The sequence below is a fragment of the Camarhynchus parvulus genome, chromosome 4A, assembly GCF_901933205.1.
Source record: "Camarhynchus parvulus chromosome 4A, STF_HiC, whole genome shotgun sequence".
Lineage (NCBI taxonomy): Eukaryota > Metazoa > Chordata > Aves > Passeriformes > Thraupidae > Camarhynchus > Camarhynchus parvulus.
This window is the reverse complement of record NC_044600.1, coordinates 17,809,498-17,836,137: the sequence shown is the minus strand read 5'-3', so window position 1 is coordinate 17,836,137 and position 26,640 is coordinate 17,809,498. Positions and strand designations below refer to the sequence as shown.

General features: G+C 50.3%; 1 protein-coding gene across 2 annotated transcripts; it reads left to right on the top strand.

The window, feature by feature from the left end:
- Nucleotides 1–1,954: 1,954 nt before the first annotated feature.
- LOC115914831 (pre-mRNA 3'-end-processing factor FIP1-like) lies at nucleotides 1,955–24,657 on the top strand. Of its 2 annotated transcripts, none has more exons than XM_030967616.1 (16): nucleotides 1,955–2,436; nucleotides 3,224–3,263; nucleotides 6,139–6,223; nucleotides 7,391–7,497; nucleotides 8,207–8,265; nucleotides 9,320–9,430; nucleotides 11,793–11,923; nucleotides 12,620–12,744; nucleotides 13,699–13,804; nucleotides 14,797–14,995; nucleotides 15,840–15,866; nucleotides 16,412–16,469; nucleotides 16,949–17,004; nucleotides 18,085–18,289; nucleotides 19,862–20,020; nucleotides 23,331–24,657. In XM_030967616.1, the coding sequence occupies exons 1-16, from the start codon at nucleotides 2,343–2,345 to the stop codon at nucleotides 23,461–23,463; spliced, it is 1,695 nt and encodes a 564-aa protein (XP_030823476.1). In that variant the 5' UTR covers nucleotides 1,955–2,342; the 3' UTR covers nucleotides 23,464–24,657. The 2 variants fall into 2 exon arrangements, with proteins under 2 accessions (XP_030823476.1, XP_030823478.1); XM_030967618.1 differs by lacking the exon at nucleotides 1,955–2,436 and adding an exon at nucleotides 2,584–2,694.
- The last annotated feature ends 1,983 nt before the right edge of the window (nucleotides 24,658–26,640 follow it).

Genomic DNA, 26,640 nt, shown 5'->3' with positions numbered 1-26,640 from the left:
GATCCATAGCTGTTCTGTGATAAATCTGGGGCTATTTCTCCTCAGCCACTTGTAGTTTATACAGGTTCCCTGCAGACACTCATCAGTCCAGACTCAGCATCTGACACTTTGTACTGGTGAATCTCTCAATATTTCCATTACTGTGTCCTCCCAGTCCTCCAATTCTTGTATTTGTGCTCCCAGTCTTCCTGTGAAAAGTGTTTGTCACAGGCTAATTCAGTGCAAAATTAACACAAATGAGTTTACTAAAAAGATTAGTTTCCAGATAGATGCCTGAATTTTGCTTATGATTTTCTAAATGCCCTTTTACTTACTTAGTCCCTGACCTGCTTTAAATATTTCTACATCTGACTGAATCAGTAATTTCCTTGTTGTGGTTTATCTGGGAGATGGAATCTACCTGGACTTGGTTGATTTACATCTGGTTATTTTATAAACATGCAAACAGCAGATTTGGGTCTGGGCTAACCTGCTGAATTCTACATATTCCTTAATCATTGAATATGTTTAGGTAATGATCCTTTCAATATACTCACATTTTATTTCACATTCTTTATGTAAACCTTATTACCTATAGTAGCCTTTCTTGAGCAGTAAATAAAAATTTCTACAGAAAATAGGTTTGTATATCTGTATTCAGTGATAAATATAATCTGAGATTTTGGCTAGAGAAGAAACACTTCTTCACAACAGTGCTGGTCCCATGGGATAGGTAATAAAATTGGAAAGAGGAATTACAGTAGCTCTCAGACTAATAAGAATTTAAAATTAAAAAGCAAATATTAATCAAAAGGTGATGACTGATCTGTATTTACTGTAAATTATACGGTGTGCAAGCCCGGAGGGGTAACTGAAAACTACTGGTTCGACAGTTTCTATAACGATCTCCTTGGACATTTTTGACAGTGAAGCGTCTGAACAGAGCAGCAAAAGGAATTCTGGGTTTTGCTGTAAATGGAAAAGAGTGGAAAATGGAAAGGCACTGCTGAGGCCTGTTGGTGAGCAGCACTTTCCCACCCCTGCAGAGTTAACCTGGGTTCATCAGTATAACCAGGGATCTCACTGGTATAACCTGGGATCTCACTGGTATAACCTGGGTCCATCAGTGCAACCGGGGATCTCACTGATATAACCAGGGATCTCATCGGTATAACCTGAGTCCATCAGTATAACCTGAGTCCATCAGTATAACCAGCGGTCTCACTGGTATAATCACAGATCTCACTGGTATAACCAGGGACCTCATCAACTCCCGGTGACTTTTGGATGTCCCATTCCAGTTCCCACGGTGAGTATTCATTCAGCATTCCCAGTGTAGGGTCCAGCAGGGCACAAGGAGCAGGAATGCACCTCAGCCCCACCGGAACTGTAGGGATTTAATCCGGGATTTTTCTGGAACTGTTTAGTGCATGGAAAAGGTAACTTGCTTCAGGATTCTCTATCGTTTTTGTGAGAATCAGTGCTGAAAATCAGCTTGCTCTAAGTTTCCCTGTGATACTGATGGAGGTAAGGGCTCCGGGAGAGGAGAGGGTGATGCTCAGACAGGAGCTCCCCGGCGGCGCTGCAGAAGGAGCCTCAGGCGCTGCATCTCCAGGCCCTGAAGTTTAGCATTCACCGAGGACCTGCACAGCCGGACCTGGGAGATGCAAACCCCACCCAGACAGACCCGAATGCGTCCCCAGCCGTTCGGGAGCAGCACTGACAGCCGTGACACGGAGCGGCGTTCTGTGCTTCCCGGCGCCTCCTCGGCAATCCTGCGGGACTCCTCACGTCCTTCCCGGGCAGTTCCGAGCGGGAGGCGCCACAGCGGCCGTTCGGGCCCTTCTCCGCATGCCGCGCTCCTTTCCGCGCCACCTCAGCGCGGCGGGACCCGCGGCGACGGCCGAGAGCCCCAAATCGCCCTCAGCGGAGCGCTCCGCGAGCGGGGCCGCGCTCCCCTACCGCGCATGCGCGCGCAGGCTTGGCGGGGGGCGGGGCGAGCGGCGCCGGGGCCCGGCGGGGCTCTGAGGGCGGCGGTAGGGCCCGGCGGGGCCGTCAGCGCGGCTCCGTGCGGCCGGCGGCACTAGGGCCCTGCGGGGCGCTCGGGCGGCTCTAGGGCCCGGCGGAGCACCGCGGGCGGCTCTAGGGCCCGGCAGCGCGGGGCGGGCGGCTCAGGGGCCCTGCGCGCCCACGCCGGGGGTCTCGCCTCCCCTCCCGCCATAGAAGGAGCAATGGCGGCGCCGTAGCGCGGCCGCCGAACCCCCGCCCGAGCGCCGCGCCCGGGCCCGGCGGGAGCCGAGCGGGGCCGCCGCTCCTCCTCCCTCCTCCCTCCCGCCGCCGCTCCCCGCAGCCCCGCGGCCGCCATGGCCACCGAGCTGGAGCCGCCGGCCACCGGCGCCGTGTCGGGCGCGGCGCCGCTGGAGGCGGAGGAGGACGAGGAGCACTGGCTGTACGGGGGTAGGTACCGCCGGCCGCGGGGGCAGCGCGGGGCCCGGCCGGCAGCGGGCCCGGCCCTGCCTCAGGGCCGCCCCCGGCTGCGGGGCCGTGCGGGACCGGGGGCGGCCCCGCGGGAGGGAGGGAAGGAGGGACGAGCATCTCTCCCTGGGCCTCCTCAAAGGGACCGGCCTCTGCCCGCGGGCCTGGAGAGGGATCCGCGTCCGCCCCCGGCCCCCCTCAGGAGCGCTTGAGCGGCTCTTCTGGGCGGGTGGCGGCGTGGTATTGTCCTTTTATCAATAACACTGGTGCAGAGAGGTTAACGAGATGCTTTGTTAAGAGTTTGAGTTCGCTAATCACCCAAACCTTGTGAACCGTTGGGCTAACGGGGCTGGGATGTGGCCGTTATAAACCACAGGACTTTATTGAAACGTCTTTGTCCTCCCCATAGGCTTTCCACATGAATGCTTTTATGTTTCTTCTTCCCTGGCACGTTAAAATTCTATATAAAGACCTTGATAGGTGACTTCAGTTCCTACCTGATAGTTGTCTCTGTTCTCTGAGACTTAGGATACACATTTTGAATTTGGTTTGGTATGAGACATCACCTCTGCAGATGGATGGTGTTTGTTGGGTTGGGTTGATTTTTAGTAGTTCTATTTCTAGTTGAGCTTAGTTGAAAAGAGAGTGTTGAGGTTACAGTGCCTTGGTACTGCTGGGTATTTCTGTACCTGTGATGCCTTTTGTGCTTGAATTTAGCTTTTTTCCTTTCACTTGAATAATTCCTTTGTTCTTACTGTTGTTTTTGCAGATGACACCACTGGTAAGCAAGAAGATGGACCAATTTCTGGGTGAGTCCTGAGGCTGTTTATTCACCATAACAATACATAGTGTAAGGATTGAGCCTTGTTGAGCAGAGCTTGGTGAGTGCTTTGGAGCAGTGCTGTTGCCAGGAACAGCAGCCTGTCCTTTCCCCATCCCATGGGATCATCCCCAGCTGCCCCCATGGGGGTGGCAGGCATTTATGGATGTGGAAGCCGAACTGGAGGAGTGGACTGGTTTGATTTAGAGCTAACTTTTGGCCCTTTTTTTCTCTCAGCAATTAGTTTCAAACCAGATCTCTTTTTCCAGTTTAATTTCCTGGGAAGAATGATGCCCTGAGGACTGGCTTTTTGCTAGGCTGGCACTGGTAAAACTGGCCTGAGCTTTAGTCTGGGAAAGGTCAAAACCTTGAGCTTGGGTTAAAATCTTGAGCTGCTCACACCAGCACATTCTGTGAGATCTGTCAAGTGGTGTGGGTAAGACTCGGAGATAAAACCAATGATCAGTTTGGCTTTCTGTGTGTGGAAGGGATTGTCTGTCCTGGGTTATATTCCCTCTCCATTTGTAGCTGTGTGTTTTGCACCAGCAAAGCTTGGTCTCAGCACAGGATTACCTGTTTGCCATTTTAAATGTAACATTTTTCAGAAGGCTTGGTTTTCACTGGGCTTGTGTGTGTTCAGCCCCTTCCAAAGTTCAGTTTAGGGTTTGTTGTCATTGTAGGTTCAGTGTCTGGAATGCTGAGGTTGTTACAGATACTGTCCTACTTCTGTGCTTAAGGAATATGAAAGCTTGTTCAAATAAGCAAGTGGTGAAAGACATGGTAGATTGTTACCTAAAAACATCAAATGAGTTTTGTGAGGAGGAACAACTTTTAGACAGAAATTTACAGCTGCTTTACATAAATCTGCTGTTCCTTGTCACATTCATCTGAATTTAATTTTACTTTACAAGCAGGACTAAAAATCTGAACTTCTAGCAACTGTCTCCAATAACTGCAAAATGTCGGGAGAAGGAATATTAGTGGCCATGCTGGCTGTCCTTTTTTCCCCCCTCTTTTTACTTTTTTCCCCATATTTCTTTGTTGCACAATGAGAATCTGCCTAAATGAAGAGCTGTGGGGTGTTTTAAGAAAAATGACTCTGTTAGCTCTGCTGTCAGCAGCTGCAGCTCCAGGGATGCACTGCTGGCTTGTCTGGAGTGTTTGTCCCAGCCAGGGAGCAGAAATCTGCAGAGTTTGGGATGCAGCATCACTGACACTCCCAAGCCTAAGGGATGTGTTAGAGGCCAGCAGGATGCTGTGCTGCCAGCAGTGCCCAGGATTCTGTTGGCATTCTGGGCAGGTGAAATCTCTGCCACGTTTTTCTGTGCCCAAACAATGCTGGGGACCTGTCAGCTGCTTGATTCCTGGGAAGCAGGGAGGTTAGGGAAAGGCTCCTGGTTCCCAGGTGTCTCTCTGAACTCCAGCTCATACATTTTAATGCACACCCACAGATGCTTCATGTGACTTGAAGCTGAAGGTAACACCTGTCACTCCTCCTGAACACAGAATCTCAGAGTTTGAAGGAGATTCAGGCTGGAGGTCAATCCTGAGTTCCTTGGTTTGGGCAAAAAGTGTTTGAATCCATCAAAGAGATTTTCTCCAGTGGACCCTGCTTTGGTCCTCATGTCACAGCCTGTGTCTGCAGCATGGAAATACCTGGAGGCTGATTTTCCCTCTGACATCTTGGCTGCCTTTTATACCTGACAGTGTGTGCAGGTGTCGCATCAGGAACTTGGCTCCCCTGGCACCTGTGCTTGATCAGCTGCCCAACCTTCAGCCCTCTTTTTGATCTTGGCCTGATGAATTTCTTTGTGTATGGGACTTCCCCAAAATGGGGCTTCAGTTATACTCAGATTGTTTGTTCTTTGTTTTACACTCAGTAACAGTTGAGTTGTGTTATTTTGCCTTTCTTGTATGGTGTCTTCTGTCATTCTGAAGTGGCTTTAATGTGACCAGTGCTTGGATTCCTGTGAGATGTTGCCTGTTCGTTTTTGAAAACAATCCTGTGGATGTTTGTTTTCCAACGTGGGATTTTAAATTAATAGCAACAACTCCACAAAGCACTGGTGGAGAATTGGGTTTCTTTGGCTTGGGCTGTTCTGATTGTCTCTCTTGAAAAAACTCAGAATCATTTGGAAGTTCTACTAAGCTTTACCTATGACATTAGAGACAGATGAGCTCTCTGTATTTCATTTCTGTAACACTTGGCACATTCTTTTCATGTATGTGTACATCAATTCCACTTTTCTTGCTTGGCCAGTGCAATGAACAATGTTAACATTTGTACAAACTCTTGAACTGGAGTTAAATCCAAACCTGACCATTGTTTCATCGGGTCTAATTTGTAATGAGTGAGAAGAACAGGTGCATAATTTTTCCCATAACTTTTCCTTTTGGAATTTTAACTACTTACTGTAAACTATTTGTTTGAAACACTAAAATCACTCTTTCTTTAATTTCTCTGGGACAGATGCCTTTGCTGCTGACTAAATGCATGTGTAATTATTAGCATCCTTAAGGAGGAGGTGAAATTTTGCTTATTATGGTCTTATTCTTATCAGTTGTGGTTGTGCCAAATCCGAGCTGAGCCAGCTGCCACTGAGCTGTTGAGTGCTGTCAGGTTCTCTCTGGATGTGTGAAACTGATTCTTCCCAGCAAAAGCAAAGCCAAGCCAGGAGATGGATTTTTTTTTGTCACGTAGTTGAGCAAATGCCAGCAGAACAAACACACAAGAAGAATAGAGCACTGTGTGAAAGTCACCTGTGCAAAGGCTTTAGAAGTGGTTGGGGTGACTCTCTAGGCTGCGCTTGTTCACTTTCTCTTCTGTGTCATGGTCACTTTGTTTTCTCTGTCCCCTCCTCCAGGCACACAGAGTCTGCTCACCCTCTGCAGGACGCTCCCCAGGAGAGCCGGCCCGTCAACAACGAGGACAGAGAGATGGCCCAGCACGTATGTGTCCCACTGCCCACGGTGCCTGGGGGTTTCTGTGCTTCTCAGCACTCCTGGGGACAAGCAGGGAGTGTAAAGATCCTCCTACTGCCCAATACCTGATATCTGCAGTGTTGGGATGTACTGCCAGCCATGCCCAAAGCTAGGTCCAGAAACAACCTTGTCTTGTCATCCTGCCTTGAGTGGCGGGGAGGGAACCCTGGTGCAGGTTCTGCTCATACCCTCTCAGGAGGCAGATCAGGGTCTCTGATGCTGCAGTCTGGCAGGAAGAGCAGAACATGATGTGTTCCAGCTCAGTATTCAGTGTGACTTCTCAGACAGGACGTGTAAAAATATGGGAAACACTGGGATAGAAAGCCCAAGATGCTGGGAATCAGTTTTGGTTCAGGCTCAGGCCTCTGAGAAAGCAATTTGGTTGGCTCAGTGCTAAAAGAGGAGGAGGAGGAAGGTTGCTTCTCCCCACCCTCCTCTCCTGGATTCTTTGATGGGTTTGTTTTCTGCCACATCAAGAGGGTTCATTCAGGGTTCTGACAGACCCACGTGCTGTGGAAAAGGAGGGAGGGTGAGGGATGCCTTCCTCATGTGGAGTGAGGTGCTAATTCAGCTCGTGCTTCTCACAAAACTGCACTTGTTGGATAGCTGGAAGATTTCTTTTTCTATTCCTTTACTTTTGTGCCTAGCACTGGGGTTGCACTTGAGTCACATCTCTAAAGTGAAGTGACTTGGGGGCTGATTGTGCTAAATCAGACAAACCGAACTCCTTAGCAGCTCCCTACCACAGAATTTGTGGTGAGAGAATATTTGCCTTGAGGTTCTTAGGTGAAACCTGGTGAATGTATTTTGGTGATTTTCATTTGTGGTTGTGTACTTTGACCATGGCCCTTGTGAAGGAGGTGTGTGAGAAAAGCCCCAGCTCTCAAAAAGAGTGGGGCAGAGGAACTGAGGGACGTGGTGAAATTTTTAGAACGGAGCTAAACCTTCCCCAGGTTCACAAATATTACTCCAAATTTCATGTAGGGCCAAATCTTCAAAGGATGGGGCAGTTTCTCTGTGGGAGCTGCCCATTGTTGTTGAAGGCTGTTCAGGAAGCTTCCTGAGATTTGGCTGTGCTGGAGAATTCTCAAGTTGTGTGTATTGATGAGCTGCTGTGTGTCTGTGCTGTTGCAGGCCCTTCCCAGTGGTGAGGATGATGAGGATGACAGTGACAGTGACAGCGATGACGATGATGTGAAGGTCACAATTGGCAACATCAAAACAGGAGCACCGTCCTACATGTGGGTACTGCTGGGGGTTTGGGGCTGAGGGATCCAGCATGTGGGCATGGAAAGGGATGGGCTGAGAGCTGCTCTGGCTCCTGGGAACAGTGGCCAGAACACCACAAAGGGCTCAGGAGCTGATGGGCAGCTCTGCTGCAATTGCTTGTTGGAGAATCCATCTGTAAAAAGGGAATGATCATCCATGGGGCTGCTGCTGGAAAATTAACTTACTAATTCCTGGGCTCCCTGGGGCAGAATCAAAGGTGGGAAGTTCTGTTTAACTCATCTGTGAAATCTTCCAGAACCAAATCTGTACTGCTAAGAATTTGCATAAGCTGTGAATTTACTAATTTCCAGCTATCTTGATTTTTTTGTGGCTCAGAAATGGCAAGGCTGTATTTGAGAAGCAGGAAATTATACTTTCTACAATTCTACCTAATATGCATTGAATAAAAATAATGAGAGAGCATTTTGCTTGCTGCTAGCAGCCTTCCTCTTACACAAATGACTTACCTGTGCTTTGCTGCATATTCTAATTTTTCCACTTTATGGATAATTTCCTTCTCTTGTTGTAGAGGTGGTTTCACTCTGATGGATGACTCTGAATAGCAAACCCAGGTGAACTAAAGCATCTCCTGAAGGGTGTCAGGGCTTGAATATATTTTGCATGAGAATCTTTAGCCGAGTAATTTGTTCAAATGCCAACGTAGTGATTCTTTTCCAATAGGGGAACTCCTATGAATCTAAACTTAAAAACGGGTAGAGGCTATGGAGCATCAGCTTCAGGTACTGCTGTTATTTTTATCCTTCACCTTTCCAGTATTTCACCTACCCAGTACTGACAGCTGCAGCAGCTGCAAATTTTGCTCTGTTTAAAAGAATATAGAATTAGTGTAAACCAGCAATAGGAAAGGCATTTCCTAAAAATCGGTGCTCCTAGCATAGTCTGAGGGGGCAGGATGCAATGGAGTGATTTAATTACCCATCACTGAGCAAGGTGATTATAATTCTATTTAAACTAGGAAAAAATGAATTGATTGATACTTTTATAGTAAAACCCCAGAATATTTCCAAAATATATTGTTGCACTGGGGCTGAGCATTGCAGCTCTGGAGAAGGACGGAAACTCAGTGTCTTGAGCCACTTGCAGTGTGAGATTCTAAAAGAAACAAACTCTGGCCTTGAGTAACAGCTGTGCTTATTTGGCTGCTGAAATTTTCCACACCAGTTTAGTTTAGTTTCCACCACCAATTCAGTTTAGTTTCTGCTGTAAATTGAGTCTGGGATTCTGTCCTTCCACATATATGAGACTGTCCTTTCATGGGCTTCATCTGCTCCCTTCCACTAATTGCTTTATCCAAATGAATTTCTTCTGATTGAGAAAATAAGAACAAATTCCCCTTGTAGGTTTTGTACCTGAAAGATTTTTGCAAATTCCTGTTAGTCTGCTAAAGAGTGATCCTGAAAAAGTCTCTTGTTATGAGAAAATGGGTCTGTCTTGGGAGGGGAAAATAGTTACTTTGCCTGGGGAGAAAAATGATTTCATTTTATTTTCATTTGGGGTAAATTTCGTGCATGTCCTAATGATTTACTCTGTCTCTAGTACCAATCTGGGTTGAATTTGCTTCTCTGCTGTTCAGCTGCAGGTGCTGCACACCCTGTTTGTTTATGGAGTGACTGGAGTCCTTTTTATTAAAAAGCTGATTGTGGTTACCTGCGTGCTGTAAACCCGGTGATTAATTCACTGCAGTGCTTTGTTTTTGCTGGAATAATTTGCTGAGCAAATGAGTGGATTAAAGGCATTGCATTAAAAGTTGTAACAGTCCCTCTCTCCCCAAAGCCAAGTTGCAGCCCAAAGGTATTGACTTGGATGCCGCAGGGAATATAAATGGATTGCCTGTGATAGAAGTGGATTTGGATTCATTTGAAGACAAACCGTGGAGGAAACCAGGTGAGGCCTCACAGTTCCTTGTGGTAAATATTTTCTGCAGCTCTAGTTGTGTCTCTTGATTTCCACATGTAATTTCTGTCCATTTATTGTTGCCAGGGAACAGGGAAGCTGGGACAATGTGTGTTGCTCAGTCTCCGCTGCCTGGCTAGACAGTCAATGGCATTTACTGATTGAACAAGCCATGGTCTATGTTAAATTGGGTTCCATTTATTGTAGTAATTGAACTTCCCTAAAGGGAACAGCTATTTTTTTTTAATGGTCTATTTTATTAATTCCCTGCTTCCTGAGAACATTGCACTGATACCAATCCAATAATGTTTGGCCTTAAAGGCAGGTGAACGGGGTCAGGATTTGGCTGTTGATATTTGTTTTCCTTTTCCTGTGCAGGAGCTTGTTCTGTGTCCCCAGGCCAAGCCCAGTTGTCCCTATGGTCCCTCCTCATTTGGGTTCTGGGGCTGCCCACACTTATTTGTATGAGGGAGATTTCTCCTCTTAACAGCTGTAGGATGCTACAAATCAGCTGCTGTTTTTCTTCTGTTACAGAAGTAATTGAAGGAACTAGACATCCAGATTTTTGCTGTACTACTCATAAAATGTGCTCTGATGAAATATCAACTGAAACAAAAAGTCCACTTGCCTTTTCTCAGCCATCATTATTCTCCCTGCCAGCCCCTGTATTTTATTTACCTTTCAGCAATATTGCTGTGCTGAGTAAGTAGAGCTTTCCTGAGGTTGCCTGTGCTGTGGTCTGGGTACCTCCTGCCCACATGAAGGGCACTCCAGTGCTGAAAGCTCCATGGGCATGTCCAGGTATCAAACCAGCACTGAAACACCCTGCAGATAGTGCAGGCAGAATGGAACAGAAGCTTTTCTTCTGCAGGGATTTCTCCTTGATTGCGAAGTGAGACAGAGGGGAATGGGAAGAAAATGAGTTAGAAAGAATGCAGTGAAGTTCAAAGCTAAAGCGTGGACATGGTTGTGGCCATGCTGACATCCCTGGACCAGAGTAGAGCCAGCTGGCCCTAAAACAGTGTTGGAATGCAATAGAGGGAAGATTTCTGCAGAGCTGTGTGGTCTGTAAGTTTATTTTAGATAGCAAGTATCTCATTACTCAACAGCCTTTCAAGTTTATATCATTTACAGTTAATTGTTCAGCAGCTTGGTATGTCTTTGAGTGAGGGAGTGGAAGGAGAAATCCTGTGTGGAAGAACTGATAGAGGTCTGAAATAGAAGCTGATAAAATCGACAAGTAAATGTTGTGTTGCTGAGTCGGTGTGGATGCAGTTTGCGTGTTTGGGTGGTACAGCAGGAAGAGTGGCCAGCCCAGGAGATAAGCCTCACTGCTTAGACCTCACAGTTAAACCAAGCTCAGCTTGGGCAGAGTTTTGCCTCGCTCTTGTAGCAGCTCTTTGTTTTGGAGTTGGTCTGTGTAGGAATATCTTTACCTGGGGGATGTTTGAGGGACACCTCAGCGGGGCAGGAGGTGCTTTGTAGTGCTGGGAGGTGGGAGGGGTGCTCCTGTAATTCCTGCAGCTGGGATTGCCCCCCTGCATCTCTGGTTTCTTGGCAAGCAGTTTGTGGTCACCTCTGTTATTCAGAAGTGCTCGTGCTGAATTAGCACATTGCACAGGAGGCTGGCAGTGGGAGATAACACTCTGGGATGGCTAATTAGGCTTGTGACTGAACTGTAATTACTTGTGTAGTCTGGGATGCATCAGTAAAAACCTTCCACTTTAGCTGCCTTTCACGAAACGGGTGAGCCCCAGAATCTCCTCTCAAAATAGCAAAGGCAGTGATGGTCAGGAGGGGAATGTGTGGGCTTAGTTCTGCCAGGAAAAAGGTTCTGTGGCTCCACCCCATTTTTGTGGTGGGGGCTGGAACTGTCACTCCTGTGCTGTGCCCAGCACTCAGCTCATGTGGACAATTGGAAGAAATGGTGAATAAATGATTGCAGGGAGCTCCCAATGGCCTGTGGAGGTGCTGTCCTGTGTGTCCCAGGGGGTCCCACAGCTGTCCTGTGTGTCCCTAGAGGCTCCCACAGCTGTCCTGTGTGTCCCAGGGGGCTCCCACAGCTGTCCTGTGTGTCCTGGGGGCTCCCACAGCTGTCCCGTGTGTCCCAGGTGGTCCCACAGCTGTCCTGTGTGTCCCAGGGGCTCCCACAGCTGCTCAGGCCGTGTTCCCCTCCCACCCAAGGTGCAGCCAGTTTCTCCTCTGGGGCACCGCAGCTTTCTGACAGGGAAAGGCACAGGCTGGGCTCTCTGGAAAACTTTTGTTGCCTTAACCCTTTATATAAGCAGTTAAAGGACAGCTTGAGAGTGCAAGTGTGCAGAACCTGTGTGTTAACTCCTGCTCCCTCTGCCAGGTGCTGACCTTTCTGATTACTTTAATTATGGATTCAATGAAGAAACATGGAAAGCTTATTGTGAAAAGCAGCGGCGGCTTCAGCTGGGGCTGGACCCTGCTCCTCCCATCAGCACAGAGAACAAGATCACGGTGGGTGACATGGGACTCCTGCTCCTGGCTCCAGGAAAACCGAGATTGTGTTTGTAGTCACAGAGATGAGGGTGTAAGAGCAGGAGATACCTCAGTTCTGAGCTGTTCTGTGTGCTTTCAACAAGCTGAAATCCAAAAACGAATCTTTAAAGATTAAATCTCTGTTGAAAATCTTTTCTGTGTTGAAGGAATAGCTCCATCAGGCTGACAAGTTTGAACCACTACAGCAGCAAGACTGGAGTGAATTTCCAGTTGGCTTGGAAAACCCTCTGGATGAGAGAAGTGCAGGAAGGGGAGCTGAGCCCCCAGGGTTGTTTTGCTTACTGCTGGAGCCTGCTGCAGTGGTGTGGCTGCCTTTTGTGTTTGCAGACTGCTTTGGCCATCAACCTTGCAGGAGTCCATGGTGGCCATCAGAACTTCAGCCAAATTGTCAATACAAGTATTGCTCATTCCAGTTTTGACTTAGTGATTCCATGGAAAATGATATGAGTTTAATAAACTCATAACAGAGCTTCTGATGGGAGACAGTGGACAGCAGGCTGAGGCTGGAATGGCCATTAACTGACAGAAATGGCTGTGCCTTGACTGAAGAATAGGTTGCTGTGATTGTTCCTTTTCTTTTGCTGAGGGTTAATCTCTGGTGCTCCATTCAGTTGAAAGAAGAGCACAGCACCCATGTGTTCTTTCCTTCCATAGGTTCAGCAGGGAAGAACAGGAAATGCTGAAAAAGAAGTGGAAAGCAACATCATCAAAACAGAGTTCAAAACAGACTTCTTGGCTCTGGTGGGAGGACGAATGAAGGCTGGGCCTCCTCCCAACAGGTAAGAGAGGAGCATGTGTTTAGTGGGGGCACCTGAGAACCACCTGGGCCACATCTGAGTCTCCTCAAGCCTCAAAGAGAAGCTTTTAAGCTTGGCAGGAAGCTGCTGTGGTCACTCAGTCAGTGTCACCTCCAGCAGTGCAACCCCTGCCTGTCCATTCCCCCCTCCTTGGTGCAGGGAGGGAATCCTGGATCCCAGCTGATGGGACACATCTCTGGGAGTGGAAGGAGCCAGGCAAACACCTCAGCTTTGAGGGCTCACACTGCTGACATTGCTTGTGCTTGCTTGGCTTATTCCTCCTCCCACGATGTTAATCTTTGCCTCCTCAAGTGGAAGTGGATTACGAGTTTGGCAGAGGATAAGAGGAGCTGTTGGTTCCTGAGCCTGTGTGCGACGCTGCTGGATGTGTGGTAAAACAACTGAGTCATTCTGAGGGGCAGCCTCTGCTGGGGAAACCACTTGGCCCTTAGGAGATCAATGGGGTTTTATCAAAAGGTTCAGAAGAACACACCAGACGAGCCAGAGCTTTGGGCTCAGGATGTTTCTTTTGCTTCATTCACAAAACAGCTTTTGCACACCTGCCTTGCAGAAAGCAGCCCTGCATCCCAACTTTACCCCTTGTCTGGGAGCCAGCTCTGTGCTTCAAAGATGAGCATTAAAGCTCTGCTCAGTCTGTTGGATTTGAGGATTTTGGGAGCATTTCTGTCCCGGTGTGTAATCCCTGTTTTTACATCTATTTGTGGTGGTTCTTTGGGTAACATTTCTGGGTGCTCAGAGAGCCCAAACCCACCCCTGCTCAGGAATGCAAATGGGCTTCTCCTTGGCTCCTCATCCCCATTTGAGAGGTGTTTCCCTGGTGGGAAAGAAAGCATGAAAGAAATCTGCTGACAGCAGGGAAAATTGCTCTCCTTGTGGTGCTTCTGAGCCTAAAAAGGTGCCTGTGCTTTGTCCCAGGAAGCTGGGTGGGACCATTGATGTGATCGGGGGCCAGGCAGGCACAATCCGCAGGGTGGAAGGGAGACGCCGGGACAAGCACGCCTCGGAGGAAAACCCCATCCAGGTAAAGCCTCTGCAGGGGCTGCCTCACAAATTGCTGATTGTATTGCACTTCTGGTGAACCCTGGGCAAATGTCTGTGTGCTCCTGACCTCCCAGTTCATACCTGCAGAGCAGCAGGTACTGCATTGACCCTGTTCGAGTGTGTGCATGGATTGTTCCCTTCTGCAGGCTCAGTTAATTTCTGGGTTAAAAACTTGGTCTTGCTAGGAGCCAGATTTGTCCTTTAAGGACCAGTCTTCCCTTTGGAATGGTAAGGCCTGAGTTCTTTCATCATCAGCCCTCCCAAGGTATTCCTAGGAGTGTGTAGCTGGGAGTCTTCTGTGGGTTATTCCCTTCCCTTCCAGTGTGGGGTTGGAATCTTCAAATCTGCAGTGGGTTTGTACCTGGGCCTGGTGTTTCTCTGTACTTTAAAGTAACATTTAGTCTCAAATCAGTTGGTGCAGCCCACATCTCAGACTGAGCCTGGGCTGTGTTATTGGATCTTGTCCCTTCTAAGAAATGAAAACCTGGGTTTAAAGCTGGTCTCAGTTCTGGGCTCGCCTGCCCAGTGTGTGACCACAATGTTCTGGTTGGTTCCTAGGCAGGAAGCTGCAGGGTCTGAGGACCATCTGCTAAACCCCCTTCTCTTAACCACCTTCCTCCTGCCAACTCTGCTAACTTGCCAGAAAAACCTAAACATGGAACCTTTCCCTTCCTAGGCCCAATTCCTTGGGTTTTTCTCTATGGTTATGTGGTCCATTTATTTTTTTAGCAGTCAGTTTTCCAGATTTTGTCAACAAGAAGAGTGTGAATTTGCTGGGAAAGGGTTGTTTGTTGTTCCTCCCCCTCACAAGCACTGCCAGCTGCACTTCAGGTCACTGTGGTGCCTCTGCATTTTGGTCACTCTTCAGGCACAGCCACAGTCCTGTTGTGGTGATGCTGCCAGCACTGTGAGGGCCCTGCTGCAGGAGCAGAGGAATTAAAACACTCTCTTCTCATTCCTGTGCCCCCCAAGGTGCTGGGAGACCATGGCAGTAAGCCCCAGCCCCCCCAGCAGCCCCAGCAGCCCTCCCAGCCCCAGCAGCCACCTCAGCAGCAGCCGTTTGCTCCACCAGCAGGGCCTCCGCCTCCCCCGCTGGCCGGGCCTCCTCCTCCACACTTCCTGCACCCTCCTCCTCCAGTGACTTCTGTTCCACCTCCCCTGCATCCTCCAGGTATGTGGTCACTCCTGGAACCTCCGTTGGGATGTCCCAGGCTTGGAGCAAAGCAGAGCTTTAATGGTTCAGTGCCATGGGATGGGTGAGCACTCAGGGAACAGATCCCTACCCCTGGCCAGCCTTCGTTTAGTCTCCATCAGCCTATTCAATATTCGCCCTGAATACCTAAAAATGGCAGCTGGTCCTTAAAGAAAAACCTCTGGGCTTTGTTTCCCTGAGGGAACCTTCCAGTGCTACTGATCCATTTGCTCTATTGATAAATGTCAAGAAGCAGGTTCCTGTTTCTCTGTATTCTGGCTTAAATACACCAGGCTGAAGTGAGGGGGCCACACTCTGGGCTTCTGCTGCTCCTGGAGCAGCACCAGGAGCCCTTCATGCAGTGACTCCTGCCTGAGGAGGATTTGCTGCAGCACTCAAGGGTTCTTTTCCCTAGTAACTTTTCCATGGTAGCTTTTCCTGCTGCCTTAGATTAAAATGCTTGTTAAAATCAAGTTGGACACACTGGAGTGGAGACTGCAGCAGGGTCTCCTCTCCAGCTCTTTCAGTTATTCTGAAAACCAAATCAATTGTTTGTGTGTTTACACTGGGGAACTGTGTTCCCAGTGTAAAAGAGCAGCAACATTTTAAATTGTAAAGAGATTGTTTGGGAAAATTGATATAATTTATAGACTAATTTCTGCTTAGTAGCACCAATTTTTCTCCTGCTCTGTTTGCTCCAGTATGTGAGATTTATTCAAAATTGTGATTTGAGGTTTAGCTTGAGGTACAGAGAGTCCATGCAGTACAGAGAGACCATGCTTTCCTTGTTGTCCTCACTTGTTTTCCCTGCTTATTTCCACAGGCCTGCCACCTCCAGGTCCAATTCCAGGTAGGTGTTACCTTGTTCTTAGTAACAGCAGCAATTTTGATCACACAGGTTCAGAGCATTTGGACTAAGTAACATGAAATAGGATGGCACCAGTTTAGAGCACAGCTAATTTAAGATTAATAAACTCCAAATGAGCATTGAACCTGAGCTGCTTATCTTCTACTCTGACCTACAGACACAAATCTGTAGGTCAGAATAACTTGATTGTTATATTCTGATAAGAATGCAACATGTCTGCATCCCAAGAACCACTTTTCCTCCCTAGGGCTATGAGAGTTAGTTGCTACTCCTTGATGTATCTCATGTCCAGTATTTATAAGCCAAAATAGAAGGTAGTTTTTGCTTTGTTTTTCTTCCTATATCCCTACAAAACTAACAGAGCTTTAGGGTGTGAATTTGGGGAGGAGATCCTATCCTGAAGGAAAATCACTCTATTTTAAACAGGGCCTTGTTTAGCATAAAAAAGATGCTTTAATGGTTTTTAACTGTGAACAGCAGTCATGAAGCTGCAAGATCTTGGTGCTGATTTACCCTTCTGTGTCTAGGGCTGTTCCCACCACCTCTGGCACCACCACCAGCTCTCCTCATCCCAACCTTGGATGGGTAAGACCACACCTGGGTAAGATCACACCATGGGAGCAGCTGCCCTGGAGGGAAGAGAGGAGGAGAACAGGTCCAAAAATCAGTGCTGGAGATGCATGGTCTGGTGTTGGGTTGGGGTGGGGGAGAGCAGAGTCTGTCAGGAATCCTCTGTGCATTCACCTGGATTTGTCATATTCAAGGCACGGGAAGGAGCCAGTAAAATCTGGGTAAAGCCTAGAGTAGTTCATGGCATGATTTATTGCTGCAGATGCTTTCTCTGAAGGTGCTCCAGGTAGTTTGTGAGCAGTGGTGCTTTCCCAGGGCAAGCAGTGGGATTATGGCAGGTTTGGAAGCTGTGGCAAAACCCATGAGCATTTCTGGTAGTGGGAGTCCCATAAGAATGCTCCACAGGCCTCCAGGAAAAACAGGGTGAAGCTGCAGCACAGCCAGAGCTGTGGGGTCCCTGATGTCAGTAACTCACCCCCTTTTCTCTCCCAAAGGCAGCCAGCCAGCTACAACAACAGGCAGCCACCTCCCTTTGGCTACAACTCTGCAGGTGAGCACCGGGCAGGACACATCCCACTGCTTCTCCTCTCTCCCCTGGCTCTTGGCAGCCCAGGCTTTTCTGAGGCTGACACTCACCATGCCTGCTCCAGCTCCAGGCTCCTGCTGGGCCCCAGAGGGTCCCAGTCAGGAGCACAGGCTGAGTGTGCTGCTCTGAGTGCTGTGCAGGTGTGGGGATGCAGTTTTGTGGCCCAGTGCTGAGGCCCAGGTCACTGTTCAGGGCAGATCCCCAGCACAGAGAAGCTCCCCAGTGCCTCAGCAGTGTGTTCTCCTGCCTGTTTGCACACACATGTGCTCACCCTCACTCATAATCTCCCTTTTCCCCACCCTCAGGGATTAGCACAACCATCTACAACTACTGAGTTTGGCGTCTCCTCCCCAAGCTTTTGAATCCCTCCCCCAGTTCACCCTCTCCCTTGCTGCAGGCACCATCTCCTGTGGTTTAACAATGGGAGAGGCAGTACCAGGATTTCAGCAGATTCCCTTCCCTGGTGCAGCCCCAGTTCTCTCCCAGTCCTGTAGTGACCAGGAGTGGCTCCTGGCTGTGCTGAGCAGTGGGAGCACAGGCAGCCCTGCAGAGCCTCCCTGCAGGACAGACTGGAGGAGTGGCAGTGCCACCCTTCCCAAGGACAGGAGCCTGCAGTGCTGCCAGATGTGGCGCTGCTTTGGGATATGACCTCACCAGTGCAGCTGGCCACCTCTGCCTGGGAAATGCTGGTGGCTCTGGGCTCCCCAGGTGACATCCTTCACTGGCAGCTGCTGTCCCTGGCCCTCCCAGGTGCCACCCTAGAGCAGGGAAGTACCTGGTGGGAGGCGGGACCTTGTACAGGTGACCAGGGCCCAGGGCTGACAGAGGCTGTGCAGTGCTGCCTGCAAATGCCTTGTGCCTTCCCCAGGGAGGAGTTCCCTGTTCTTAGCAACCTGCTGGGAAAGAAGGGGAAGGACAGCAGGGAGCTGGGCCATGATCTCCTTGGATCCAGCTTTGCTGCCAGAGGGGATCTTTGGGAAGGGAGGGACAGAGGGGGTGCTGGCCATGCTCTGGATGATGGAAGGTTCTGCTCTCTGGCTGCAGATTCAGGTTTCATCAGCTACCCCCCCATCTCCACGTCCCACACGCCCTGGGTGACCACGGTGGACAAGGGCACGGGCAGCTCCAGCAGCAGCCACTGGGAGTACTCGGGCTCCAGGCGGGACCGGGAGCGGGAGCGAGACCGGGAGCGGGACAGGGAGCGAGACCGGGACCGGGACCGCACCCCCACCACCAGTGAATACAACAAGTGAGTGCTGCCCCACCACAGTGAATACAGCAAGTGAGTGCTGCCCCACCACAGTAAATACAACAAGTGAGTGCTGCCCCCACCACCAGTGAATACAACGAGTGAGTGCTGCCCTCCTGTGCTCCTGGGCCACCTCAGGGCTGGGTATAGAGGACACCAGCTGAATTCTCTGGAATGTCTGGGGAAGAGCTCCTTTGGATCAATAACTACAGCACAGACAGGGAGCTGTGCCACTGGCTGATTTCCTGTCTCTGGGTCTGGGGTTTTTTGTTTAAATCCAGCAGAACCAGTTCCTCTTGCTCTCCCACGAGGCCAGTCAATGAAATAGCCCCTCTGTGTTTACTCAGTGTTTCACAGCTCAGTGTGAAGCACTGGCTGCAGGAGCTGCTGCTTCTTGTCTTCTAAATGTCACTGTCAGATCAAAGGACAAACAGCCTGCTCTGCTCCGCTCTCCTGTGGGGCTGGGAGTGCCATTCCCTGGGAGTCAGCCAGGAAATGGGAGCAGGACTGGAGAGACCACCTTGGTGGGAGCTGCTGTGGCCTCAGCTGACAGCAGTGCTGGGAGCACTTGGGAAAGAGCAGGAGCCTTGGAGCCTCCCTGTGTTCATCTAAGGTGGAGGCTGGGCTCCAGATACTCCCCAAACCCATCCCTTTGGTGTTCAGTCAGCAGCAGCGTCGGTGTTTTGCAGGCTCCAGGCTCAGAAATGCCAATAGTCATTCAAAACATGATCAGAATGTGCATTCCTGGCACAGGGTACTTCCTGCTGGGGAGCTTCCCAGCCCAGGGAGAGAGCAAACAGGGCAGTGTACTCCTAATATTTTTTTTTCTTTATAAGCTTTTGGGCACTGTGGATGGGAGGGGGGAGGAAGAGAACAGAAGACAAGCTTGCTAAAATTGGAAGAGCTCAGACTCCCCCACTTCCTGGTCCATGCTGGAGCCAAGGTCTGGGATCAGCACTCCTGAGCACATTGCTGGCATTTCTGGCTGGTGTGGAGCACCCTGGTGCAGGTCAAAGCAGGGCAAGTGGCCCTGCAGTCCTTTGGAGCACTCCCAGCTGATTGATCCTGGACATTTATTTGTCCAGCTTGTTTCCAGGAGTGTCAGAACAATGTCTGTGACATCCTTTCTCCCAGGTCTTGAGTATTGTTCCCACAGGGGCACTGTTAACCCTTTGGGTTTTGGCTTTCAGAAGTTGACCAGGAGGATGTAGAGGGGAGTGTGGGATGTGTCTCAGTTTGGGGTACACCCTGCCCACTCCTGGCGATTGAATGAGGTGCTTTGAGCAGGTAGAGGGGTGCAGACAGAAAGCTGCACTCACAGTTTGATGTTTTGAGCTTGTGGGGAAGAAAAGAACCCCTTACACCAAAGGGTGGGAGGTTATCGGGGTGTCTGTGCTGAGGGACCCCAGCAGCAGGGAGGGAGCGATGGAGGAGCACTGTGCGCTCCTGTGTGCTCCTGGTGCAGGCGGTTCAGGAGCACCCTCGGTCAGTAGGAGGTGCCAGACGTTGCCGGTGAGGGCGGTCGCAGCCCTGCCTGGTGTCCCTGTGCCCATGTGTCCCTTGTCCCCCCAGTGACGACGAGCGGTACCGCTACTACAGCCGCGAGCGCAGCTACGACTTCGAGCGCGATTACCGGCGCAGCCGCGACCGCAGCCGCGAGCGGGAGGAGCGGCACCGCGAGCGCCGCCACCGCGACAAGGACGACGGCAGCAAACACAAATCCTCCCGCAGGTCAGTGAGGAATGCGTGTTCTGGGGTGGAATGGCAGCTTGGCTCATCCCAGCTCCCTGTGTCCGAGAACCAAGAGCAGGAGGAACCTCTGGGACGCGGAAAGGAGAGCTTGGGGTTGAGTTCCTGCTCAGTGGTGAAGGAGGGATTGAGCTCAGCCTCCCAGCAGAGCTCCCATGTTAATGATAGCACACACAAAGGAGGTGCAAGGCCATGACAGCAGCGTCAGCTTTTGGTCCTGCTGCTCCTGTGCACCAGGGCAAAGCTCACAGAATCAATCAGGTTGGAAAAGACAGATCGAGTCCAGTCTGTGACCCAACACCGCCTTGTCACCCAGACCATGGCACTGAGTGCCACATCCAGCCTTTCCTTAAACATCTCCAGTGACTCCACCACCTTCCTGGGCAGCCTGTTCCAATGCCCAGCCACTCCTTCTGTGAAGAGCTTCCTTCTGCCTGCACTCAGAAATTGCTTCTGGAGCAGGAGGAGCAGAGCTCTTGCCCAGAGCCTGATAGTGAGGGGGTGATGGTCTGCACCAAGGTGAAAGTTCTGGGGCACAGCAGCATGTCCTGAAATCACAGCTTTTCTGCAGAAAATGGATTTGCCACAGATGATCTTCCTGGAAGAGCAGTCCCCAGCAGAGCAACAGCCCTGCTCTCTGGGCTGGGGCAGGTGCTGTGCTCAGGTCCTGTGTCACTTCACGTCCCATTAATGACTTGTTCTTGCTCTATTTTCTTGATGTGTCAACTCCCTGCTTTTAGGGGAAATTCCTGTCAGCTCTGGAGGTAATTACCCTTATTTTGAAGCTGGTATCAGAAAAACTCCTATGTAGTGACTGGAGGAAAAAGGCTGTTTTTATCCTTAAGGAGATGAGTAAGTTTTCAAGGAAGGACCAATTGCTAAAGGGTTGGAAGCAAAATGATAGGAAGAAAGACTAAGACCATAATAAAAACTTAATACAGAGCAACTAGAAGCTGAGTTGGTATCAGACAAACAAGCCATTGGCTTTAGGGTTATTTCTCAGCTTCCTCTCCTCAGAATTGAAACCTTGGAGTAGATACCTCACTGCAGGAATCCCAGCCCATGGTCCCCTCCAACCCAAACCTTCTGGTATTCCCTGCTTGAGGCACACTGAGGTTTGAGCCTGTTTGAGGCACTGCAGATGAAAGGGTTTCATTTCCAGCTTCCTGCAAACTGAGCAGTCTGCAGGAAATCACTGACGCTGGTTTCAAAGGACAGTCCCAGTGTCCCAGCATAAACCACTGACACATCGGCCACGAGGTGGCTGAAGGTGTTTTGTGGAGAGGCAGCAGCCTTTTATTTTTCCCTATTTTTCTTGCCTTTAATGGCTGTGAAACCATTTATTAAACCAGCCAGAAAATTACTTGAAGCCAGGAGCTTTTCAGCCAGGTTCAGCCAGTTCAGTGTCTGCTGCTAAACTGGAATTCCAGCTGTGCTAACAATTGGTCTGTACACCTGGTGCTGTCCCTGCTCATGGAGCTGTGCCTGCACAGTCACAGTTTATCCTGGGATAAATTTATCTGCTTGTTCCTGTACTCTGGGCTGTGCCTTAACTCTGCCACCTTCACACCACAGTCAGCTCCTGAGAGCTCCTGTGGTTTGAACCTGTGAGAGAAGCAGCAGAAAATCTCCTCCTATTGGGGGCCAAAGCAGCACTCTGCCCTTTTCCTGGTGGGAGCAGAGCTGCTCCTGGGGCTGTGTTGGCTGCATGGAGCAGCTGGCAGGGCACAGGCTCAGGGCATGCACAGCCTGCTCAGGCCTCTTGTGCCTGGGATTGCTCCCACATCACAGAAATCCTGGGGAAACATCCCCAGCTATCCCCCACATCTGGAAAACTGGGGGAGATAAAGGAGTTCCAAAGCATGAAGCCAGTGAAGAGCCAGGTCAGGTGTGAGTCAGCAGAAGTAGAAACAGAATCTGCCTCCCATGGGGAACCCACATTTCTCTCACTCCACTGATCCCTTTGCTGCCTCTTCTGCAGGGATTTCCCACACACCTACAGAGGAGTGAAAGTTTCAAACACATCTCAGGTTTGGGACTCCTCCTCCTCTCAGCCCCTGTGCTGTGTCAGAATTGCTGGAGCTCGCTCAGGAGGGGAAGAACAGCAAGGTGCTGCCTGTGGACACTGCCAGGAGTGGCTGTGCAGTGTCTGAGTGTGACAGTGGCAGTGAGTGTGACAGTGGCAGTGTGTGTGGCAGTGGCAGTGTGACAGTGGCAGTGAGTGTGACAGTGGCAGTGTGACAGTGGCAGTGTGACAGTGGCAGTGTGTGTGGCAGTGGCAGTGTGACAGTGGCAGTGAGTGTGACAGTGGCAGTGAGTGTGACAGTGGCAGTGTGTGTGACAGTGGCAGTGTGTGAGTGTGGCAGTGTGACAGTGGCAGTGAGTGTGACAGTGGCAGTGTGGCAGTGGCAGAGAGTGTGGCAGTGGCAGAGAGTGTGGCAGTGGCAGTGTGGCAGTGGCAGTGTGGCAGTGGCAGTGTGACAGTGGCAGTGTGTGTGACAGTGGCAGTGTGGCAGTGAGTGTGTGGCAGTGGCAGTGTGACAGTGGCAGTGTGACAGTGGCAGTGTGTGTGACAGTGGCAGTGTGGCAGTGAGTGTGACAGTGGCAGTGTATGTGACAGTGGCAGTGTATGTGACAGTGGCAGTGTGGCAGTGGCAGTGAGTGTGACAGTGTGTGTGACAGTGGCAGTGTGACAGTGGCAGTGTGACAGTGGCAGTGTCTGAGTGTGACAGTGGCAGTGTGTGTGACAGTGGCAGTGTGACAGTGGCAGTGTGGCAGTGGCAGTGAGTGTGACAGTGGCAGTGTGTGTGGCAGTGGCAGTGTGACAGTGGCAGTGTGACAGTGGCAGTGTGTGTGACAGTGGCAGTGTGACAGTGGCAGTGTGGCAGTGGCAGTGTGGCAGTGGCAGTGTGACAGTGGCAGTGTGTGTGACAGTGGCAGTGTGACAGTGGCAGTGTGGCAGTGGCAGTGTGACAGTGGCAGTGTGACAGTGGCAGTGAGTGTGACAGTGAGTGTGACAGTGGCAGTGTGTGTGGCAGTGGCAGTGTGACAGTGGCAGTGTGTGTGGCAGTGGCAGTGTGACAGTGGCAGTGTGACAGTGGCAGTGAGTGTGACAGTGGCAGTGTGACAGTGGCAGTGTGGCAGTGCTGATGCATCCCAAAAATCCCCGCTATGCCCTCAGCACTGCTGAGGTGGCTCTCACTGGTGGCGATCAAAGCCCCTGTGCCCATCGCTGGTCCCTGCTGTGGCAGGGCTGTGTCTGATGTCACTTTGTCCCCTGTTTCCCACTCAGGAAGCAGCACGAGAGCGAGGAGGGCGAGAGCCACCGGCGCCACAAGCACAAAAAGAACAAGCGGAGCAAGGAGGAGAAGGAGGCCAGCGAGGACGGGGCTCAGGAGGGTGAGGAGCAGGACACCAAGGAGTGAGCCAGGCCCCCAGCAGCCCTCGGCAGGAACTCTCTCCTGTGGAACCAGCATGGAATTGGTGATGTTTTGTTTGGGGGGTGATTTTTTTTATTATTATTTTTTACTTTTTTCCAAGGGAAGAGGCTGACTGGGCGAGCCGTGGCACAGCCGGCAGTGCTTCAGGAGCTGAGGCTGCACGTGCCCTTAAACTTCCTTTTTTTGTTTGTTTTTGATACAATACAGCAGTACTAGTTACAAAGCACTGAGCTACTCTACTCATCCACATCCCTAGGGAGAACTTTGGTGTATCAGATCCTATGGTTTCTGATGGAAGATGGCTTCAGCTGAAACTAACGCAATTAGGTCATAGTTCTTGGTTCTTTTTGGCATCATCATTCCTTTTTGAGAACTAGGACAGTAAGTGCAACTTGAATTTATTGTCCAAAGAACAGCGTGACTTAGATCCCGGGAGCCAGCTTAGAGTCTGGTGTCCAGTAGTGAAAAGTCTCATCCCTGAATAAATTTCTTTATAGCTACAAAATCAGCTTCTGATTTCTCTGTGGCCAGCTGGGCGTGTCAGGAGGAGCTGCAGGATCTGCTCCAGGTGGGCACAGAGGCCTGCCTGGATGTGGCAGCTTCCAGAAGCTGCTGAGGGCGTTCACACAGCGTGTGCAGAGACTCCAAAACTGGTTTTTTATCCATTGCAAAGGTAGTTTGTCATGTTACACCCCTACGTGGGGAATCAATGAAGATCCACAGCAAGAGCATGAATTTCTCTTCAATTCCTTTTGACTTAACTATTTTATTTCATTTTTTTACTAAGAGTTGACTGAATAACCTAGAGTACAGTAGAGGACACTAAGTCCCAGTTAGCAGTTTGCCCTCGTGGGACTGGTGTTTCTATTTGGGTATCACCAACACTCCTGTCCAATGCATTCCTTTCCCTTAGATCCCAAAATAAATTTAGTAAAATTCCAAAGTTTCTTTGGATTTAGTATTGGTTGGGGAAGGGGCAACAGAAATGTTTCTGGGTGGGAAGAACAGGGGAAGTAATTTTCAGGGGTTTTTGTCTGTCTGGTCATTAGGTTCCTGCCCTTCTGTTCATGTGAGTCCACAAATGTCTCATTTTCCTTTGACTTGTTATTTAAAACTGTCTGAAATATTTGTCCTAAAATAATATGGTTCTGAAATGTTCTGTATTTTTTGGTATTGTAATCTTGGAAGTCTTGAGTGTGCTGGGAAGTGCCCAACGTGTGCCAGGAGAGCCCTTTGGTTTGGGTTCAGCATTGTGACAGTGCAGTGATGGGTTTGTAACTGCAGAGCCCAGGGGAGGAGGAGGAGGAGAACTGGGCCTTCTGCTGGGTTTGGTTTTCATGGAGTTTTTTTTAATGTGCTTGAGCTCCTGGGAAATGTGTGTGCACTGAGCCAGGGTTAGCTGGGATCAGGCTGCAGGCCCTTCCTGCCTCTGCAGCCTCGGTGGAGCCCAGATTTAGGAATCTCTCTCACTGCCCCCTGGGCAGCTCTGGCAGCTGCAGCACTCCCAGCTCCTGGCACTGGCTGTGCAAGGAACAAGGGAAATCCTCCTGGCAGCTCCTGCTCAGGGCTGAGCTTCAGCTGGGAGTGCCCCAAAGCTTTTAGGAGATGAACTTGAGGAGAAATGCAGACCAGAGTGGTGAGGAGGATTCAGGAGTGCTGGTTCTGTGCCCCCACAGAGGGGCCCCCTTCCCTTGCAGAGCCCGGGCTTGGTCAGGGCAGTGCCAGGGAAGAGGGGCCCAGAGCCCTGCCCAGCCTCCCTCGGGAGCCTGCCTGGGGTGAGGATGGGACCTGCTGGATTTTCCAGCCCAGGAGCTCTGACCCCTGGGCAGTGCCAGGGGGGCCTGGCAGTGCCCCCAGCCCCTGTGAGCTGCCTTTCCCTGCATCAGGAACGGTGCTCCCCTGGAATGCTGCACCCAGGGGAGGGGGCTGGCCCCAAACAAGGACATTTCTCCCCCCTTTGCACGCTCAGGTGTCCCTGGTGCCTCTCCAGGGCTGTTGCACACCCACTGCCTGAGCTCCTGCAGAGTTATTGGTGATCACACCCAGTCTGCATCCCTGTACCCCGGGTAGGGCTGGGGGACTGGGATGGGGAATCCTGCATGGATTCAGTCAGGGCTGCCCCTCCTCCTGTGTTATTTGAATGAGCTGGACCCAGGTCACAGAATATTCACAAATAGGGTAGGCTTTTGGGGCCAAGAGCAGCTGTGAATTTGAGGTAAGTAGTTTTAAATTGATTTCTTTTCACTGAGCCTTTACTATCAGGGAAATGTAAAGGTGGGGTGTTGGAAATAATCTGTACTTGGCAGCAGGAAGCTGCTGCAGGTTTAGTGGTGTTGGGATGTGGGGTTTTCTGTTGTTGAGGGATTTTTCCCAGCCACAGTGTATTTCAGGACAGTCCAGCTCCCTTCCTGGGAGAAGCAAAGACAATTACACCTGCCACAGGGTCACTTTTTGCAGCAGTCCTGCTGAGGTGACCTGTTCTGGGGGCATTAGTCACTACATGGAAAGAAAGGGTAAAAAACCACACCTAATGCATATTTTTCAACAATATTACAATAATTTATAAAGGCATCAAAACAAACTCAACATCTATTAACAAGCTGATTTTTGGAAACAAAATTTAAATTATGAGGACATTTTGGTGAAGTTGAAGGCACCTAGAAAGGAGATGGAGTAAAAATGGTTCTGCAGCCTCCTCCTCCCTCCACTGCCAGCCCAGCAGCTGCACAGCTCTTCCCTGCTGCCCTTTCCCCATGTTTGGGGCAGGCAGTGGGAACCACCCTCTCTCTGTCCACATCAGTATTTACTGTTCCAGGCACAGATTCTGCACGTTGATTGGAAAGAGATAAAAAATTGCTTCATGTTTTTGTGTCCCAGCGAGGTCAGTGATGAGTTTTCTTTGTGGATTATTTTGCTCTCAGCATTGCCCAGTAGAACAACAGGAAAGCAGCCCTGGAGGCCAGGTAGCCCCAGCTGTGCTGCCAGAGTCCCCAGAGGTGTTCCTCAGCCTAGCCAGGGCTGCTGGGAGATGGAGCTGAGGCTCCTGCAGTGCCCTGGGCTGCTGGCAGGATGGAGCTGAGGCTCCTGCAGTGCCCTGGGCTGCTGGCAGGATGGAGTTGTGCCCTGGGCTGCTGGAGATGGAGTGAGGTCCTGCAGTCCTGC